Genomic DNA, 21,823 nt, shown 5'->3' on the forward strand with positions numbered 1-21,823 from the left:
ACTTTTCATCTCCCGTCTGGATTACTGCAACTCGCTGTTGGCTGGGCTCCCTGCCTGTGCCATTAAAACCCCCACAACTCATCCAGAACGCCGCAGTGTTCAACCTTCCCAAGTTCTCTCACGTCACCCCGCTCCTCTGCACACTCCACTGGCTTCCAGTTGAAGCTCGCACCTGCTACAAGACCATGGTGCTTGCCTACGGAGCTGTGAGGGGAACGGCACCTCCGTACCTTCAGGCTCTGATCAGTCCCTACACCCAAACAAGGGCACTGAGTTCATCCACCTCTGGCCTGCTGGCCCCCCTACCGCTGGGGAAGCACAGTTCCCGCTCAGCCCAGTCAAAACTGTTCGCTGCTCTGGCACCCCAATGGTGGAACAAGCTCCCTCACGACGCCAGGACAGCGGAGTCAATCACCACCTTCTGGAGACACCCCAAACCCCACCTCTTTAAGGAATACCTGGGATAGGATGAAGTAATCCTTCTAACCCCCCCCCCCCCAAAAAAGATATAGATGTACTATTGTAAAGTGGTTGTTCCACTGGATATCATAAGGTGAATGCACCAATTTGTAAGTCGCTCTGGATAAGAGCGTCTGCTAAATGACGTAAATGTAAATGTGTTAGGGTTGTATGTGTGTGTCTACTCTGACATAGGTGTAAGATTAAAATGTACCTGAGTGTGTCCAGGAAAAGGGAAACGCTCCTCACTAGTTGCAGCAGTAAAAACACCCCCTCTCCTTCCAACCCACCCTGCTCTCATCAAGTCCTAGGCTGATTTCTAGACATGGTTCTGTTTCCACCTCCTCTGTACAAGCTGTGAGGAGCTGTAAATACACAGAACTCCCGACACCGGCACAAATACACATGCAAATATACACACGTACATACACTGACTTACACACACACACACACACACACACACACACACACACACACACACACACACACACACACACACACACACACACACTACAAATATGTCTCCCTCCATTCAGACCTCCCATCCATCTCTTCCCTTCATACTAGATCACCAGGACTGTGTCTATGTGATGTGTAAGGATAAGATCAATGACATCAGGTCATAATACTGTTTTATACATCACAAGATCTTGGTAATACAAAATACAGACAAATACAGAGCCAGTAATATGGCTGAATGAGCTATGATCAACAATAAAGCCACAGTCAGAGCACACACACAGTCACACATCTCCTGAGAGTGCAGATCGAGAGAAGCGTTAAAAATTCATGACAGGGTTTCCGACGATGCTCCTCTCCCCTAGAGGGAAGGAGGGGGGAGACGGGGAGATCTAATTACACCTCCTTTCTCTCTCCCCCGCTCTCCCTCCCTCCCCGTCTGTCTCTCTCAGTCAGTGTCTGTCTGTCTGTCTGTCTGTCTGTCTGTCTGTCTGTCTGTCTGTCTGTCTGTCTGTCTGTCTGTCTGTCTGTCTGTCTGTCTGTCTCTCTCTCTCTCTCTCTCTCTAACAGACAGGAGCTCAGAGGGTTATCAGCCCATCCTGAGAGGAGAACAACAACAGATTAAACACGCTAAACGTCACATACAGCGCATCACACTACAGAGCTTTGATTAGATTACTGAGCTAACTACTGTCTGCGTCTCCATAACAACACCGGATATCCACCTCTCGATAAGGAGCACCAGTGTCAACAGGTAAAACGTTGATTTGATCAAAATGTGCAGAGGTAAATGTGTCTGTGGGAGTATCTGTAATGAACCACATGTAACAACCTTGCCTGAGACATGAAGACTAGGCTTTTGCTCGGTTGGCTAACATAGTCTTGTGGCAGGCAACTCTGGTTCAAACCCAATCGAATTATTGGAAGTATGAAACATGTTCCTGTTGTTGTATTGTGTTTTAAGGATTGTAGATGGGATGATGATGCAGAGGAGTGTAGAGGAGAGAAAATCCCTCCATCTCCATCAGAGGTGGCTGATGATGACCCCACTGTAACAGTCCAACAGGGCATGACCTCACCAGGGGTAGAGGTTGGAGGTTAGGGGTTAGGAGAGATGGCAGTCAGGTCTCAGTGAAAGATAACGGAAGTTTAGGATTATAAAATAGTTACCACATGCTGACATACACTAGAAGTGAAAACCATATGAGAAGTCTATTGACCTACCTTTAAGGGCAGGGGGTTTAAACCTATCCCAAACCTTAAGCCTTACCTTAACCATTCAGAATGAATGCCCAAACTTAACCCTTACCTTAACCATTCAGAATGAATGCCCAAACTTCACCCTTACCTTAACCATTCAGAATGAATGCCCAAACTTCACCCTTACCTTAACCATTCAGAATGAATGCCCAAACTTCACCCTTACCTTAACCATTCAGAATGAATGCCCAAACTTCACCCTTACCTTAACCATTCAGAATGAATGCCCAAAACTTAAGCCTTACCTTAACCATTCAGAATGAATGCCCAAACCTTAAGCCTTACCTTAACCATTCAGAATGAATGCCCAAAACTTAACCCTTAACTTTGAAATGTGATGTTTGGAGAAATGAAACAATATAGAGCAGCAGAAGCAACAAAAACATTTAGAAATGAGATGTTTGGAGCAACTTTGAAATTTGACCTTTGGAGAACGTGGATGAATGTCTAATTCTGCAGTGATAATGTGAGAGCTTGTTGACAGAACAGCACTGGCTAACTGGACAACATCTCCAACCATCCCGCAGAGGGATATTTCTCCACTGCCTACTAGTCATAGTTGTCACTCTGCTGGTCCAAGCCAGATATTTATAGACAGAGAATGCTACGATATAGGGAGGAAGTGAAAAGAGAAAGATATATATAGAGAAGAAAAAAAGAGCTTGTTTGGTAAGCATCAAGGGTCCTCTATTCCCTTTCCTCAGAACCAGGAGCAATAGCACACAAATAACATGAGGGGGTGGGGCTGTGTCACCCTGCCTGATCACACTAGACAGATATACCCCTCAATCAGGATCCAAAAGGCAACAAGAGCATTAACATCTACAGCATTTGTAGAATTCTCAACAAAAAAAACACTTAAAAGTCATTGAGCATTATACAGTAGCTTGCAGAATCACTTGTTTGCATATCTAATATCCGAACCCAGAGATTACCATGCATGAACAGATGTCAGTGAATACTGATGTATGACTCCCTCTCTTTCTCTTTATATATATACAGTTGAAGTCGGAAGTTTACATACACCTTAGCCAAATACATTTAAACTCAGTTTTTCACAATTCCTGACATTTAATCCTAGTAAAAATGCCCTGTCTTAGGTCAGTTAGGATCACCACTTTATTTTAAGAATGTGAAATGTCAGAATAATAGCAGAGAGAATGATTTATTTCAGCTTTTATTTTTTTCATCACATTCACAGTGGGTCAGAAGTTTACATACACTCAATTAGTATTTGGTAGCATTGCCTTTCAATTGTTTAACTTGGGTCAAACGTTTCAGGTAGCCTTCCACAAGCTTCCCACAATAAGGTGGGTGGATTTTGGCCCATTCCGCCTGACAGAGCTGGTGTAACTGAGTCAGGTTTGTAGGCCTCCTTGCTCGCACACACTTTTTCAGATTGTTTAACACTTTTTTGGTTACTATATGATTCCATGTGTGTTATTTGTTTTGTTTGGATGTCTTCACTATTATTCTACAATGTAGAAATAGTACAAATAAAGGAAAAGCCTTTATTTAGGTGTGTTGAAACCTTTGACTGGTACTGTATACATAGGCCACATCATCAGACAGATTGAACTGAGAGAACAGTGTAATTATATGTTTCAAAAGAAGGAAGAAAAGAAGGAACAATACAATGTGATGACATGAGGTGTGACAACAAACCACCCACACTGAGATTACTGAAGACAAACAAATGGCTTCAATCAGATCACATAGAGAGAGGGAGGAATTATTTCAAAGACGAGGGAGACACAAAGAATAGAAAATACACAATAAGATACTAAGAAAGGAAAGGAGAGAGACAGAGAGAGAGAGACAGAGAGAGAGAGAGAGAGAGAGAGAGAGAGAGAGAGAGAGAGAGAGAGAGAGAGAGAGAGAGAGTAAAAGAGAGTAAAAGAGAGTAAAAGAGAGTAAAAGAGAGTAAAAGAGAGTAAAAGAGATGTCCAGTGGTGTCTCTGTTGGCTGTGCAAGGAAGGTAGGTCAGGTAGAGAATGCAAAGTACCCAATTCAGCTCTGACACACACACACACACACACACACACACGAGGTGGGACGAGGTATTTACAACATTAATATCGCTCTGGGGATTTCTGTGCTGTTCCACATGGCCTTTCACAAAGGCCAAACCAGTAACCCTATAGCTACACACACACACACACACACACAGAGTCCCAGCCCAGCGTTTACAAACACTCATTGATTACAGATATATGCTAATCTTTATGAGTATGATCATGAAAATTATACTACTGTCAATATCCATGAATATAATCAATTATTCTCAAACTGCCTCTCTCATCTCCACCCAAACAACATGCTCTAAATAGTTAGATATTCCATAAGTTAATGGCCCTGTCTCAAACTGCTTTGGCGAATCCGTTCAACATTAGTGGTACGGTACCTTTCTTAAGGCTCAAGAGTCCAATGTCTGTGGGAGTGTTAGCAGTTGATGTTACTCTTCAATAACACAGACCCCAAAGCAAATCAGGGGGAGAAAAATAAGTTTATTCAAAGGGGACAAATAATAGATGTTATGCTGAGAGGTAGATGTTCGCTCTACCCTGTCCTCAGTGACACTCTCCTTAGTGATTCTCTCCACAGAACAAAGGACAGGATATAGTTGTAATGTCTGCTTCCAACTCACACCCTCAAACACCTAGATTCCCTGAACGCAACTGACTTTCCAGTCCACTTTACAGCTCACACCCTCAAACACCTAGATCCCCTGAACGCAGCTCACTCTCCAGATCCCAATCACCTGAATTCTAATCACCTGTTCACACACCTGTATGTCATTATCACACACTATTTAGTTCAGTTCCTTGCACCCCATCACTGTGAGGTATTGTTTGTTTTGTGACATGTCTTTCAGAGCTCTATTTTTCCCGTGATAGTTTTTTTCCTGCCTCACTAATGACGCCTCTACCTTAGCCTATCGGATTTCCTGTTATCTACCTATTGCCTGATCTCCCGGACTACGTTACTAGCCTTTTCCCTGGCTGTACTGTTGCCCTTTTGCCCTGTGTATGACCTTCTGCCTGCCCCTGGACCCAGCTACCTGCCTCCTCCTGTGTATGACCTTCTGCCTGCCCCTGGACCCAGCTACCTGCCTCCTCCTGTGGTCCTTTGCAATAAACACCTGCTGTGCCCTGCGCTTGAAACCAGCTCTCTGTCTCCCATCCTGTTCCTTACAGTAGTTTTATAATCCAACCCTAGCATGTGGTTGACCAATTATAATTCCCTGCAATAAAACTGGGCCAATGGCCAAATAACAAGTATCCTATTTCAGGCTCAATGTATAGACAAATTCCTCCCATGTCTCTGACCCATTGCTCATTAATTCCCTATTACAGAAAAAACACTTCATTGATCGTTATTGACCTTTAGTCCTCTCTTGACCTTTAGTCCTCTCTTGACCTTTAGTCCTCTGCGTTGTGTATTTATCTTAAATTATTCTTACAGGAGGTATCTGAAACCAGAAGATCCCAGTTTGTTTGATTGCCTCATCGACCATCCATAGCGATTGAAAGTCTAGTAGCTAGTAGCTATGTTCACTTGGATGAATGGTTAGATGAGGCTAGTCTTGCCTGAAAGCCCTTGGCTGCTGTTGATTTAAATAGAGCTGAGTAGAGAGAGAGAGAGGGCTTCAGGGAAACACAATGGTACATGCTCAACCCCTTCCTGTACTCCCTGTTCACCCATGACTGCGTGGCCACGCACACCTCCAACTAAATCATGAAGTTTGTAGACGACACAACAGTAGTAGGCCTTGCTAGCACAAACTGTAATATGTTCTGGGATTTTTCCAATGGCATTGAGGAGTAAACCATATCAGTCACTGGCTTAACGATAAGTGCATCGTGGACGTCGTCCCCACAGTGACTGTACGTACATACCCCAACCAGAAGCCATGTATTACAGGCAACATCCGCACCGAGCTAAAAAGCAGAGCTGCCGTTTTCAAGGAGTAGGACTCTAACCCGGAAGCTTATAAGAAATCCTGCTATGCCGTCCGACGAACCATCAAACAGGCAAAGAGTCAATACAGGACTAAGATTGAGTCGTACTACAGCGGCTCCGACGCTCGTCGGATGTGGCAGGGCTTGCAAACTATTACAGACTACAAAGAGAAGCACAACTGAGAGCTGCCCAGTGACACAAGCCTACCAGACGAGCTAAATAACTTCTATGCTCGCTTCGAGGCAAGTAACACTGAAACATGCATGAGAGTATCAGATGGTCCGGATTACTGTGTGATCATGCTCTCCGCAGCTGATGTGAGTAAGACCTTTAACTTCTTATGGCTTGGGGGCGCTATTTTCACGTCCGGATGAAAAGTGTGCCCAAAGTAAACTGCCTGCTACTCAGGCCCAGAAGGTAGGATATGCATATAATTGGTAGACTTGGATAGAAAACACTCTAAAGTTTCTAAAACTGTTCGAATGATGTCTGTGAGTATAACAGAACTTATTTGGCAGGCGAAACCCCGAGGACAAACCATCCAGGAATTCTTTTTTTGAGGTCACTCTCTTTTCAATGGGTTTTCATTGAGAATCTAGAATTCTAAGGCAGTTGCTTGCAGTTCCTATCGCTTCCACTGGATGTCAACAGTCTTTAGAAATTGGTTGATGTTTTTTCTTTGTGTAATGAAGAAGTAGCCCTGTTCAGAACGAGGGTAGAGTGAAGTGTACTGTTTGATAGAGGCGCGTGACCTGAAAAGCACGCTCCACTTTGTTATCCTCTGGTATTGAACGCAGTTTAACCCGTCTTAAATTTTAGCGATTATTTACGTAAAAAAATACCTAAAGTTGTATTAGGAAAGTTGTTTGAAATGTTTGGACAAAGATTACAGGTAACTTATGAGATATTTTGTAGTCATGTTGCATTAGTTGGAACCGGTGTTATTCTGGATCAAACACGGCAAATAAATAGACATTTTAGATATATAATGACGGAATTAATCGAACAAAAGGACCATTTGTGATGTTTATAGGACATATTGGAGTGCCAACAGAAGACGCTCATCAAAGGTAAGGCATGAATTATATCGTTATTTCTGAGTTTTGTGTCGTGCCTGGCGGAATGAAATATGATTGTCTGTGTTTGTTTGATGGGGCGCTGTCCTCAGATAATAGCATGGTTTGCTTTTGCCGTAAAGCCTTTATGAAATCTGACATGGTGGCTAGATTAACAAGAAGTTCAGCTTTAATATGATGTATTGCACTTGTGAATGTATGAAAGTGAAATATGTGTAAAAAAAAGAAAAATGAATTTGGCGATCTGCCATTTCACCGGATGTTGTCAAATCGATCCCGTTAACGGGATTTGAGCCATAAGAAGTTTTAAACAGGTCAACATTCAAAAGGCAGCTGGGCCAGACGGATTACCAGGACGTGTACTCCGAGCATGCGCTGACCAACTGGCAAGTGTCTTCACTGACATTTTCAACCTTTCCCTAATACCAACATGTTTCAAGCAGACCACCATAGTCCCTGTGCCCAAGAACACTAAGGTAACCAGCCTAAATGACTCACATCAACACCATTATCCCAGAAACCCTAGACCCACTCCAATTTGCATACCGCACCAACAGATCCACAGATGATGCAATCTCTATTGGACTCCACACTGCCCTTTCCCACCTGGACAAAAGGAACACCTTTGTGAGATTGCTATTCATTGACTACAGCTCCGAGTTCAAAACCATATTGCCCTCAAAGCTCATCACTAAGCTAAGGACCCTGGGACTAAACACCTCCCTCTGAAACTGGATCCTAGTCCCCAGGTGGTAAGGGTAGGTAACAACACATCCGCCATGCTGATCCTCAACACGGGGGCCCCACAGGGATGCGTGCTCAGCCCCTGCCTGTACTCCCTGTTCACCCATGACTGCAAGGCCAGGTACAACTCCAACACCATCATTAAGTTTGCTGATGACACAACAGTGGTAGGCCTGATCACTGACAACGATGAGACAGCCTATAGGGGAGGAGGTCAGAGACCTGACCGTGTGGTGCAAGGACAACAACCTCTCCCTCAACGTGATCAAGACAAAGGAGATGATTGTGGACTACAAGAAAAGGAGGACCGAGCACGGCCCCATTCTCATTGACGGGGCTGCAGTGGAGCAGGTTGAGAGCTTCAAGTTCCTTGGCGTCCACATCACCAACACACTAACATGGTCCAAGCACACCAAGACAGTCGTGAAGAGGGCACGACAAAACCTATTCCCCCTCAGGAGACTGAAAAGATTTGGCATGGGTCCTCAGATCCTCAAAAGGTTCTACAGCTGCACCATTGAGAAGTACACCACATCAGGGTTGCATTGTCCTTGCACCACACGGTCAGGTCTCTGACCTCCTCCCTATAGGCTGTCTCATCGTATTGGAGTGCCAACAGAAGACGCTCATCAAAGGTAAGGCATGAATTATATCGTTATTTCTGAGTTTTGTGTGTGAGAGACGGAATCTAAAACAAAAAAAATCTTTTCAGTCTCCTGAGGGGGAATAGGTTTTGTCGTGCCCTCTTCACGACTGTCTTGGTGTGCTTGGACCATGTTAGTGTGTTGGTGCCTCCGACCGCAAGGCACTACAGAGGGTAGTGCATATGGCCCAGAACATCACCGGGGCCAAGCTTCCTGCCATCCAGGACCTCTATACCAGGCGGTGTCAGAGGAAGGCCCTAAAAATTGTCAAAGACTCCAGCCACCCTAGTCATAGACTGTTCTCTCTGCTACTGCACGGCAAGTGGTACCAGAGTGCCAAGTCAGGTCCAAGAGGCTTCTAAACAGCTTCTACCCCCAAGCCATAAGACTCTTGAACAGCTAATCAAATGGCTACCCAGACTATTTGCACCCCCCCCCCCCCCCACACACACACACACACTGCTGCTACTCTGTTATTATCTATCCATTTTAATAACCCTACCTGCATGGACATAATTACCTGAATTACCTCGACACCCATGCCCCCGCACATTGACACATAGCCCCACTATAGTTATTTCCTGCTGCTCCTTAATTATTTGTTTTTGTTATCTCTTACTTTTTTTGTAAGTAAGCTTTTCACTGTAAGGTCTACCTGTTGTATTCAGCGCATTTGATTTTATTTAATAAAGAAGATACGGCAATTGCACCGTCTGCAACCGCAGGGCTCTCGAGAGGGTGGTGCGGTCTGCCCAATGCATCACCAGGGGCACAATGCCTGCCTTCCAGGCACCTACAGTGGGGAGAACAAGTATTTGATACACTGACGATTTTATAGGTTTTCCTACTTACAAAGCATGTAGAGGTCTGTCATTTTTATCATAGGTACACTTCAACTGTGAGAGACGGAATCTAAAACAAAAATCCAGAAAATCACATTGTATGATTTTTAAGTAATTAATTTGCATTTTATTGCATGACATAAGTATTTGATACATCAGAAAAGCAGAACTTAATATTTGGTACAGAAACCTTTGTCTGCAATTACAGAGATCATGGTCCCGTGTGGCTCAGTTGGTAGAGCATGGTGTTTGCCATGCCAGGGTTGTGGGTTTGATTCCCACGGGGGACCAGTATGGAGAAAAACATGTATAAAATGCATGAAATGTATGCATTCACTACTGTAAGTCGCTCTGGATAAGAGTGTCTGCTAAAATGACAAAAAAATTAATCATAAGTTTCCTGTAGTTCTTGACCAGGTTTGCACACACTGCAGCAGGGATTTTGGCCCACTCCTCCATACAGACCTTCTCCAGATCCTTCAGGTTTCGGGGCTGTCGCTGGGCAATACGGACTTTCAGCTCCCTCCAAAGATTTTCTATTGGGATCAGGTCTGGATACTGGCTAGGCCACTCCAGGACCTTGAGATGCTTCTTACGGAGCCACTCCTTAGTTGCCCTGGCTGTGTGTTTTGGGTCGTTGTCATGCTGGAAGACCCAGCCACGACCCATCTTCAATGCTCTTACTGAGGGAAGGAGGTTGTATCTCGCGATACATGGCCCCATCCATCCTCCCCTCAATACGGTGCAGTCGTCCTGTCCCCTTTGCAGAAAAGCATCCCCAAAGAATGATGTTTCCACCTCCATGCTTCACGGTTGGGATGGTGTTCTTAGGGTTGTACTCATCCTTCTTCTTCCTCCAAACATGGCGAGTGGAGCTTAGACCAAAAAGCTCTATTTTTGTCTCATCAGACCACATGACCTTCTCCCATTCCTCCTCTGGATCATCCAGATGGTCATTGGCAAACTTCAGACAGGCCTGGACATGCGCTGGCTTGAGCAGGGGGACCTTGCGTGCGCTGCAGGATTTTAATCCATGACGGCGTAGTGTGTTACTAATGGTTTTCTTTGAGACTGTGGTCCCAGCTCTCTTCAGGTCATTGACCAGGTCCTGCCGTGTAGTTCTGGGCTGATCCCTCACCTTCCTCATGATCACTGATGCCCCACGAGGTGAGATCTTGCATGGAGCCCCAGACCGAGGGTGATTGACCGTCATCTTGAACTTCTTCCATTTTCTAATAATTGCGCCAACAGTTGTTGCCTTCTCACCAAGCTGCTTGCCTACTGCCCTGTAGCCCATCCCAGCCTTGTGCAGGTCTACAATATTATCCCTGATGTCCTTACACAGCTCTCTGGTCTTGGCCATTGTGGAGAGGTTGGAGTCTGTTTGATTGAGTGTGTGGACAGGTGTCTTTTATACAGGTAACGAGTTCAAACAGGTGCAGTTAATACAGGTAATGAGTGGAGAACAGGAGGGCTTCTTAAAGAAAAACAAACAGGTCTGTGAGAGCCGGAATTCTTACTAGTTGGTAGGTGATCAAATACTTATGTCATGCAATAAAATGCAAATTAATTACTTAAAAATCATACAATGTGATTTTCTGGATTTTTGTTTTAGATTCCGTCTCTCACAGTTGAAGTGTACCTATGATAAAAATGACAGACCTCTACATGCTTTGTAAGTAGGAAAACCTGCAAAATCGGCAGTGTATCAAATACTTGTTCTCCCCACTGTACATCACCTGATGTCACAGAAAAAAAGATTATCAAGGACATCAACCCACCAGAGCCAGGGCCTGTTCACCCTGCTATCATCCAGAAGGTGAGGTCAGTACAGGTGCATCAAAGCTGGGACCGAGAGACTGAAAAACAGCTTCTATCTCAAGGCCATCAGACTATTAAATAGCCATCACTAGCCATCTACCACCCAGTAGCCTGCCCTGAATTTAGTCACTGTCACTAGCCGGCTACCACCTGGTTACACAACCTTAGAGGCTGCTGCCCTATGTACATAGTCAAGGAATCACTGGTCACTTTAATAATGTTTACATACTGTTTTACCCACTTCATATGTATATACTGTATTCTAGTCAAGGCTCATCCTATATAACTATTGCTGTACATATACTATTCTATCCTACGTATTCTTCAGATATACTACATGTTCTATCCATATACTGTCCATAATGTCTATACATCACATCCCATTTTGCTATGCCCACAATAACATCTGCTAAATATGTGCATGCGACCAATAAAATCTGATTAGATTTTATTTCAAGACAGAAAACTCTGATCATATTACATCCTCTGCTCATTACTAGAGCGAGCACACACACACACACACGCACACACACACACACACACACACACACACACACACACACACACACACACACACACACACACACACACACACACACACACACACACACACACACACACACACACACACACACACACACACACAACAAATGATGGTGGAATGGAGGCGGTTCACTTGCATGAGACTAAAGCAAAGGCTTTAGCTCAGTGGCCCAAAACAGTCTTGTGACACTCAGGTCAGTTACACAGGCCCAGACCAAGAAAGATAAAACTGTCACGGTTGTCGTGAGAACGGGACCAAGGCGCAGCGTGTGTAGAGTTCCACATCTTTATTCCAAAATGAAACTTCGCAAAACAAAATATATCAATAAACGAACAACGAAACGTGACTACGTGGTGCACATGCACAAACACAAAACAATATCCCACCAACACAGGTGGGAAAATAGCTACTTAAATATGTTCCCCAATTAGAGGCAACGATTACCAGCTGGCTCTAATTGAGAACCATACCAAAACACCAACATAGAAATTTTAAACTAGAACACCCCCTAGTCATGCCCTGACCTGCTACACCATAGAGAAACAAGGGCTCTCTATGGTCAGGACGTGACAAAAACAGACATCAGGCCACCAAGGTACGCAATGTACTATATACCTCAGAGAGGTCCATCTATACACACCGACAGAGAGAGGAACATAAGCACACAGTCTGTGGTCTCTGTGTGTGTGAGGTATTACTCTGGATGAGGTTCTGGACTGGGCCATTAGTCACTGGTCAGAATCCTTAACCCTACTGTTAGGACTCACATCACTTACACATATATTGCACCCTGAGCTGTGGACAAAATTGCAATGGTTTCCAATAGGAGCTGTATAGGCGATCAGTATAGACAAAGAGAAAACACACGGGTAAGAGTGGGAAGGCTTCTGACAGAGTGTGTGAGTCTTACTCCTCTTTTCTCTGACTAATCTGTCTGCTATTTGCGTTAACGGCTCTGCATCAATAATTAAGGTTTAATTACAGCACACACACACACACACACACACACACACACACACACACACACACACACACACACACACACACACACACACACACACACACACACACACACACACACACACACACACACACACGACACACAACCAGAGAGAAAACTAGCGAGAGAGGGATAGAAGAAAGCGCGAGTGAGTGACAGAAAGATACGTCAGTGGAATTGGATATGGCCTTGGGCATTTCATCCACTCTCACTGAGCTGGTGAACCACTATTTTTACCCAATCAAACTCTGAGAGCCCGACACAAAGCCCAAAGTCTGACACAAACACATGCACTGACCCGCTCAGCCACACACACACGCTGACAAACTATTAACCTCACATCAAGGCATGCAGACATCTGAATACCTACTGTACACCTCTTCCCATTGACTTGATACAATAATGATATTGTAGTGTTGTCTGACAATTCATCCATTATTTACAGCAAAGATAATAAGGCTTACTGTAATGAACACAGCTGGGTTAGAAGGGTGAGGTCTGTCGTTTCAGTCACACGCACGCACGCACGCACGCACGCACGCACACACACACACACACACACACACACACACACACACACACACACACACACACACACACAGCACTATATTGCTGTTCTGAAACCATTAGTCCATTCTAGTCAAGCATTGACACTGCCCCCCGCTGCAGATACATGTTGAACCCCAGGGGGGTTGTTGGGGCAATGTGTGTGTGTTAGTGTGTGACTCATGTAGAGAGCAGGACTGGTTAACCCTCACGGAAGCTCAGCAGATACAGAGACCCCCACCAGCAGCCTGAGAGCTCTAATCTATAATACATGCACACACACACACACACACACACACACACACACACACACACACACACACACACACACACACACACACACACACACACACACGGATGAGACAGAGAGAAAGGTGGAGAGAGCCCAGCACACACATCTGGCGACACATCCAGCACCTGGAGCAAACTCCACACAAACACACACACACACATTGGAAGAAACACCATAATCATTGTATCACATCAAGATGCCTTGTTCTATGATATTAGCCCAGCATTGAAGCACAGGGAGTGTATCTGTGTGAATGCTTGTATGTGCATGGTTGCTTGCGTCTGCGTGTGTGTGTGCATCATTTGTTGTTTTATCTGAGATATCAAAAGGAGCGAATCACAAAGAATATAACATATTCTCTCTTTACTCTTTGTGAGATCGACAATGACGGGTGTAATAGATGAAACACTGCTCTGGCCTTAAGTAAACTCAAAGATATGAGTATGAATCTATCAGAGTTCATAACCCCACTATAGACCAATGAGTCATTTCCTATCTATGAGCATAGCTACACCTACCCCTACTTTACTCAATCCATCCATCCATCAGTTATCCATCTGTAAAACAGGTAAAAGCAATAACTCCCTGCCCTGACGCTATCTGCGAGAGAGAGAGAGAGAGAGAGAGAGAGAGAGAGAGAGAGAGAGAGAGAGAGAGAGAGAGAGAGAGAGAGAGAGAGAGTCAGAGAGACAGAGAGAGATATGGAGATGGCTGGTAGAGTGAATAGAAGGTGTAGACTACAGAGGGACAGGACACTTAGTGGTCATCATACAATGACATTAGCTGACAGTACCAGTGATAAGACGAACTGGACCAGCTTGTTTATTTTCCATTCAGAGCAGAGAGGCTGTTTAATGTCAACTGCTAGATTATAAAATGTGTTTATGATGAACGGTAAACAGTGTCTTCCATGGAAAACATTGAGAGTTCAACGCCTTGTGAAGACATCTCCACTTGCCTTATAAAGGCACTACTGGTTACCATATCATATGTATCAAAGTGTCTCTGACTTCTACTAGGGAAGTAAGGTCCTTCATGTACCACAGAGAGATGCAAGCTACAGGCTGTTTTCCTTATTAATGGACCATGTAGATCAGAACTGCCAATTGATAACTGACTAAACAAGTGTGACCTGGCCATCTAAGGGACGGGTCAACAACATCCCAGGGATCAATGCTGGGCCAGGGATCAGGGGTTGGGAAACACTGCAGCTAGCACAGCAGTACAATGAATCTATGACATATAAGATGGCTTTGGAATACAAACCATATGCATACTCTATACTTCAGCAGAAGATGAGAGAACTGTGTCTCTGACCCACTTCTGTTCAAAGGAACACAACACACACACACACACACACACACACACACACACACACACACACACACACACACACACACACACACACACACACACACACACACACACACACACACACACACACACACACACACATACAGATAATCTCCCCAGGGTCAAACCTCTCATTATAATAAACTGTGATGAGCAGAGATCTGAGTAGCTGCTATCTTTTCCTCTTTCTAACTTCCCAACTCAGCCCCTCATACTAGCATGTCCATACAGCCATACAGACTATCACTCCTCTCTGTTGACAACTCAGCCCCTCATACTAGCATGGTCTTCTAACCATTCCCTGGTCCTGGCCTATATTGTCACATCTCACCTCAGCGTTTTACAAGTGGAACCTAACATACAGCCCCCATAAGACTCACATCAATGTGATTACAAGATTACCTATGTTGGGTACACCAATGAGTCAATGTGTCATTCAACGTGTCATTCATTTCAACCCCTCTCCACTCCATTGTGGTGCAATATAGTAGCGGTGGCATCGTCAAGGCTCAATCTCACTTGATTCAACAGCTCAACTAGTCATCAGGCCCTTGATGTTGGGTGTACTTGAGGAGCATAGAAACCCTGTGTCTTACCTCCAGAGCTGCAGCCCTCTTCAGCAGCAGCTGTTCTATGTTCCTGGCTGCCCTAGCCACTAGTTCCTCAGCATCGTTAGACTCTACTGTGTACAGGTTCTGGTTGTCCAGGAAGATCTACAGACGGACAGACAGACAAACAGAGAGAGAGACAGAGAGATAGAGAGACAGAAAGAGACAGAGAGACAGAGAAACAGAGCGACCGAGAGACAGAGAGAAAGAGAGACAGAAAGAAACAGAGAGAGAGACAGAGAGAGAGAGAGAGAGAGAGAGAGAGAGAGAGAGAGAGAGAGAGAGAGAGAGAGAGAGAGAGAGAGAGAAATATTAGGTGGAATGAGGTGGAAACTGAGCTGCACTTCCTAACCTCCTGCCCAATGTATGAACATATTAGAGACACATATTTCCCTCAGATTACACAGATCCACAAAGAATTCGAAAACAAACCCGATTTTGATAAACTCCCATATCTACTGGAGGAAATATCACAGCATGCCATCACTGCAGCAAGATTTGTGACCTGTTGCCTCAAGAAAAGGTCAACCAGTGAAGAACAAACACCATTATAAATACAACCCACATTTATGCTTATTTATTTTCCCTTTTGTACTTTAACCATTTGTACATTGTTACAACACTGTATATATACATAATGACATTTGTAATGTCTTTATTCTTTTGAAACTTCTGTGAGTGTAATGTTTACTGTTAAGTTTTATTGTTTATTTCACTTTTGTATATTATCTACCTCACTTGCTTTGGCAATGTTAACATATGTTTCCCATACCAATAAAGCCCCTTGAATTGAATTGAGAGAGAGACAGAGAAACAGAGAGACAAAGAGACAGAGACACAGAGACACAGAGAGACAGAGAGAGACAGAGAGAGACAGAGAGAGACAGAGAGAGACAGAGAGACAGAGAGAGACAGAGAAACAGAGAGACAAAGAGACAGAGACACAGAGAAACAGAGAGACAAAGAGACAGAGACACAGAGACACAGAGAGACAGAGAGAGACAGAGAGAGACAGAGAGAGACAGAGAGAGACAGAGAGACAGAGAGAGACAGAGAGAGACAGAGAGAGACAGAGAGACAGAGAGACAGAGAGAGACAGCGACACAGAGAGAGAGAGACAGCGAGACAGAGAGAGACAGACAGAGAGAGACAGAGAGAGACAGAGAGAGAGAGAGAGAGAGACAGAGAGAGACAGAGAGAGAGAGAGAGAGAGAGAGAGAGAGAGAGATGTAACAGTCTGAAAAAGATTAGTCCCTAGATAGTAGAGGTTCATGTTAGATGTTATGTAGTGACTACTATCCATTGTAAAATGTTTTGAAAAGTTAGGTCACAAGTGTGTGTGTGTGTGTGTGTGTGTGTGTGTGTGTGTGTGTGTGTGTGTGTGTGTGTGTGTGTGTGTGTGTGTGTGTGTGTGTGTGTGTGTGTGTGTGTGTGTGTGTGTGTGTTGTACCTGTGTGTGTGGCTGTGTGTGTGTGTTGTACCTGTGTGAGGTTCTTCCCGGCGCTGGCCATGTCTGCCAGGGTCACCAGCTCTATCTGCATCTGATCCACCCATTCCTTTATTCTATAGGACAAGAGAGACGAACAAACAACCAATCAGATCACAAAAACAGACACCAAACATCCCATTCCAGTAGTTAAATTAAATAACTCCCTCTTCACCTAAATGAACCACCGTTTGTGTTACTTGTAGCTGCCTATCCTCAGCCAACATCAATGCCAATCAGATAACTTCAGATGGTTTCAAACCTAATATAACCACATCAGACGACTTTCACAAGAATGGAACACGGCATCACCTGTCCAATCAAATGCGCAACAATCACTAATACAATGTCACTCGATCAGATCACTGGCATAGCCGTCAACACTGCCAGAGCTAATCAGATCATTCTCTCAGGGGTTAAAGAAAAAGTCAACCAATCAAATACTTATCACCAGGTTCACACCCAATGTCAACCAATCAAATATGTATCACTGGGTTCAAATACAAAGTCAGCCAATTAGATTACTTTCTCAGGGGTCAGAAACAAGGTCATCCAATCAGGTAGCTGTCTCAAGGTGGGTCAGACCAGTGAGAGACAGTGATGTGTGTGGACAGGCACTCTACAGAACTCAACCTGTGTGTGTGTGTGTGTGTGTGTGTGTGTGTGTGTGTGTGTGTGTGTGTGTGTGTGTGTGTGTGTGTGTGTGTGTGTGTGTGTGTGTGTGTGTGTGTGTGTTTGGAGTGAGTGAGCTGTGTGAGAGAGAGTGTGAGTGTGCGTGTGACAGTGTCAGAGCGAACTGCGACCAAATGGCTCCTCTCCATATCAAAGAGGTGCAGAGCCAAAAGTTCACTGACTGTCCTCTTGATAATATCACTACTGACATCTCTCTCTCTCTGTCCCTCTCTCTCCCTCTGTCCCTCTCTCTCCCTCTCTCTCCCTCTGTCCCTCTCTCTCCCTCTGTCCCTCTCTCTCCCTCTCTCTCCCTCTGTCCCTCTCTCTCCCTCTCTCTCCCTCTGTCCCTCTCTCTCTCCATCTGTCCCTCTCCCCGTCCCTCTCTGGATCAAATTTTTGGTATATCTCCTGACACCCTGAGGACAGCAATACAGGAAATTATAAATTATCAATACAAATAAAATAATCTATTAATTACAGAATCAACACTAGAGCTTCAAACACCAAAAATACAATAATTAAATCCAAACTGTTGCAATTTTCATTAAATTCATTAAAGTCCTAAACTACCCTAGAGTCAACAGAGAGTTAATATGCAGGGGAGTTTGTAGGCTATTCCAAAAATGGGGGCACTAAAACTGAAGGCGGATTTACCTAGATCGGTACATACTAGTGGAACCTCGAGAGTTAACCATCCGGGTTTGGTGTCTCATAGTTGAACATTGTAACAGACAGTGAGGTAGGTCGGCAGCGTGTGTAGTAGAGCTGTTAACCCAACAGGGGCTAATGAAGTGATCCATGGGACTTTAATGAGGACCAGCCAACCTGTTGATACCTGTGATAAAGTGAAGGGGGCTACGGTAGATGGCATCCACAGGTTTAAGAGTCATGGCTGCTGCATTCCGATGAACGGAAAGTTGACTGTACAATCTGCTTCCTGCTGTTTAGGGAGAGGCATGATCTATTTCTATAAAAGAAGCCAACTTAAATCTCAGCTTCTTAACTAGCTCAACCTCAAATTATTGTCAATCCAAAAGCCCAGATATTAATTGGTGGGAACCTGCTCAATGAAAGAACCATCCAGTGCAGAAATGTGGAAGCCATCTGAAATATTTCTACGACATTTAGAAAACAGCATACATTTCGTTTTTCCTGCATAAAGTACCAGTTTTAAATAAACAACACAATCAGACTGCAGCTCCAACAGCCTGGTCAGCCGTAGTGGTAATAGCGTACATAACAGTGTCAGATATTTGCAGATACACCAATATTATTTATATATATAGACACACACACTGCTCAAAAAATTAAGGGAACACTAAAATAACACATCCTAGATCTGAATGAATGAAAAAATCTTATTAAATACTTTTTTCTTTACATAGTTGAATGTGCTGACAACAAAATCACACAAAAAGAATCAATGGAAATCCAATTTATCAACCCATGGAGGTCTGGATTTGGAGTCACACTCAAAATTATAGTGGAAAACCACACTACAGACTGATCCAACTTTGATGTAATGTCCTTAAAACAAGTCAAAATGAGGCTCAGAAGTGTGTGTGGCCTCCACGTGCCTGTATGACCTCCCTACAACGCCTGGGCATGCTCCTGATGAGGTGGCGGATAGTCTCCTGAGGGATCTCCTCCCAGACCTGGACTAAAGCATCCGCCAACTCCTGGACAGTCTGTGGTGCAACGTGGCGTTGGTGGATGGAGCGAGACATGATGTCCCAGATGTGCTCCATTGGATTCAGGTCTGGGGAACGGGCGGGCCAGTCCATAGCATCAATGCCTTCCTCTTGCAGGAACTGCTGACACACTCCAGCCACATGAGGTCTAGCATTGTCTTGCATTAGGAGGAACCCAGGGCCAACCGCACCAGCATATGGTCTCACAAGGGGTCTGAGGATCTCATCTCGGTACCTAATGGCAGTCAGGCTACCTCTGGCGAGCACATGGAGGGCTGTGCTGCCCCCAAAGAAATGCCACCCCACACCATGACTGACCCACCGCCAAAACGGTCATGCTGGAGGATGTTGCAGGCAGCAGAACGTTCTCCACGGCGTCTCCAGACTCTGTCACGTCTGTCACGTGCTCAGTGTGAACCTGCTTTCATCTGTGAGAGCACAGGGCGCCAGTGGCGAATTTGTCAATCTTGGTGTTCTCTGGCAAATGCCAAACGTCCTGCACGGTGTTGGGCTGTAAGCACAACCCCCACCTGTGGACGTCAGGCCCTCATACCACCCTCATGGAGTCTGTTTCTGACCGTTTGAGCAGACACATGCACATTTGTGGCCTGCTGGAGGTCATTTTGCAGGGCTCTGGCAGTGCTCCTCCTGCTCCTCCTTGCACAAAGGCGGAGGTAGCGGTCCTGCTGCTGGGTTGTTGCCCTCCTATGGCCTCCTCCACGTCTCCTGATGTACTGGCCTGTCTCCTGGTAGCGCCTCCATGCTCTGGACACTACGCTGACAGACACGGCAAACCTTCTTGCCACAGCTCACATTGATGTGCCATCCTGGATGAGCTGCACTACCTGAGCCACTTGTGTGGGTTGTAGACTCCGTCTCATGCTACCACTAGAGTGAAAGCACCGCCAGCATTCAAAAGTGACCAAAACATCAGCCAGGAAGCATAGGAACTGAGAAGTGGTCTGTGGTCACCACCTGCAGAACCACTCCTTTATTGGGGGTGTCTTGCTAATTGCCTATAATTTCCACCTGTTGTCTATTCCTTTTGCAAAATAGCATGTGAAATGTATTGTCAATCAGTGTTGCTTCCTAAGTGGACAGTTTGATTTCACAGAAGTGTGATTGACTTAGAGTTACATTGTGTTGGTTAAGTGTTCCCTTTATTTTTTTGAGCAGTGTATATATATAGTAAAGAGGACAGGTCCCAAAATCGACCCCCTGCCGGACACCTTTATTAATATCAAGGTAACTTGACACCATCAGAAAGCACACACTGTGTCGTGTCTGACAGATAGTTCCCAAAACACCTGCACTACACCTGGATGAAGTTCATTTCAGACAACCTTTTAATGGGTAGGGGAAGGTCAATAGTATCAAATGCCTTGGATAGCTCTAGAAATATGGCAGCACAGTGATTCCTATGAGCTTAGTAATACACACACGCATGCACACACACACATCCACACATAGTGAAAGAGAGACAGAGAAAGAGAAAGAGATGGAGTGAGAGAGAGAGAGAAAGAGAGAGAGAGAGATGGAGTGAGAGAGAGAAAGAGAGAGAGATGGAGTGAGAGAAAGAGAGAGAGAGATGGAGTGAGGGAGAGGAAGAGTGAGAGATGGAGTGAGAGAGAGAAAGAGAGAGAGAGAGATGGAGTGAGAGAGAGAAAAAGAGAGAGAGAGATGGAGTGAGAGAGAGAAAGAGATGGAGTGAGAGAGAGAAAGAGAGAGAGATGGAGTGAGAGAGAGAAACAGGACCATTAATATTGCATGCAGAAGGCTGGGGGTTGGAGTGGGATGCAGACACTCTTATTGTCATTCATTGTCACTCACAGACCCTGCCATGAGCCTCCCTGATGGCCAGGGGAGAGACGTCACCAAACACACACACGAATACACACACACACACACACACACAGAGCAAGAGACACATGCGTACGTACACACAAACAGATCTGTTTGTCATTTGTTCATAACACAGTCCCTGAGAGTAATGAGTGTAAAGCTGGTTACTTGAATGTGTGCAGAGGATTGTGACTAGGGAGAGGGGAAGACACAGAGAGGGGATGGGGGGTTAAGGATGCCTGCTCTGGAATTTGTGTGTGGATTGGGAAGTAAGAGAAGTAAGAGAAGACTGGGGGAGTGAAAGAGGTGAAGATGGGCTGAGAGGAGGTGAGGTATAAGGAAGAATCGTGTCCCTAAATGTCTCAGTGGACTCGTCTTGGATGAGTTTCATTGCCAAATCACAAGTATACCAAATTTCAGACACCTAATCTGCCTCTCTTCTCCTCTCTATAGTGCCTAAGCTATAAAGCCCTGGAGCTCTGAGCAGACAGTGTGTGTGTGTGTGTGTGCGTGCGTGTTTA

The 21,823-nt window shown here is 44.9% G+C and overlaps 1 protein-coding gene across 4 annotated transcripts in view; it reads right to left on the minus strand.

The window, feature by feature from the left end:
* Positions 1-21,823, minus strand: part of LOC106561208 (voltage-dependent calcium channel subunit alpha-2/delta-1) — a 109,031-nt gene that overhangs the window by 75,290 nt on the left and 11,918 nt on the right. For all 4 annotated transcript variants that reach the window (XM_045698743.1, XM_045698744.1, XM_045698746.1 and 1 more), the window contains exons 2-3: positions 17,093-17,174; positions 15,600-15,716 (exon numbers count right to left, since the gene is read on the minus strand). In XM_045698743.1, the coding sequence (XP_045554699.1) occupies positions 15,600-15,716; positions 17,093-17,174 (199 nt within the window). The remainder of the gene's footprint in view (positions 1-15,599; positions 15,717-17,092; positions 17,175-21,823) is intronic.

The sequence above is a fragment of the Salmo salar genome, chromosome ssa17 (genome assembly GCF_905237065.1).
Source record: "Salmo salar chromosome ssa17, Ssal_v3.1, whole genome shotgun sequence".
In the NCBI taxonomy this organism is placed as follows: domain Eukaryota; kingdom Metazoa; phylum Chordata; class Actinopteri; order Salmoniformes; family Salmonidae; genus Salmo; species Salmo salar.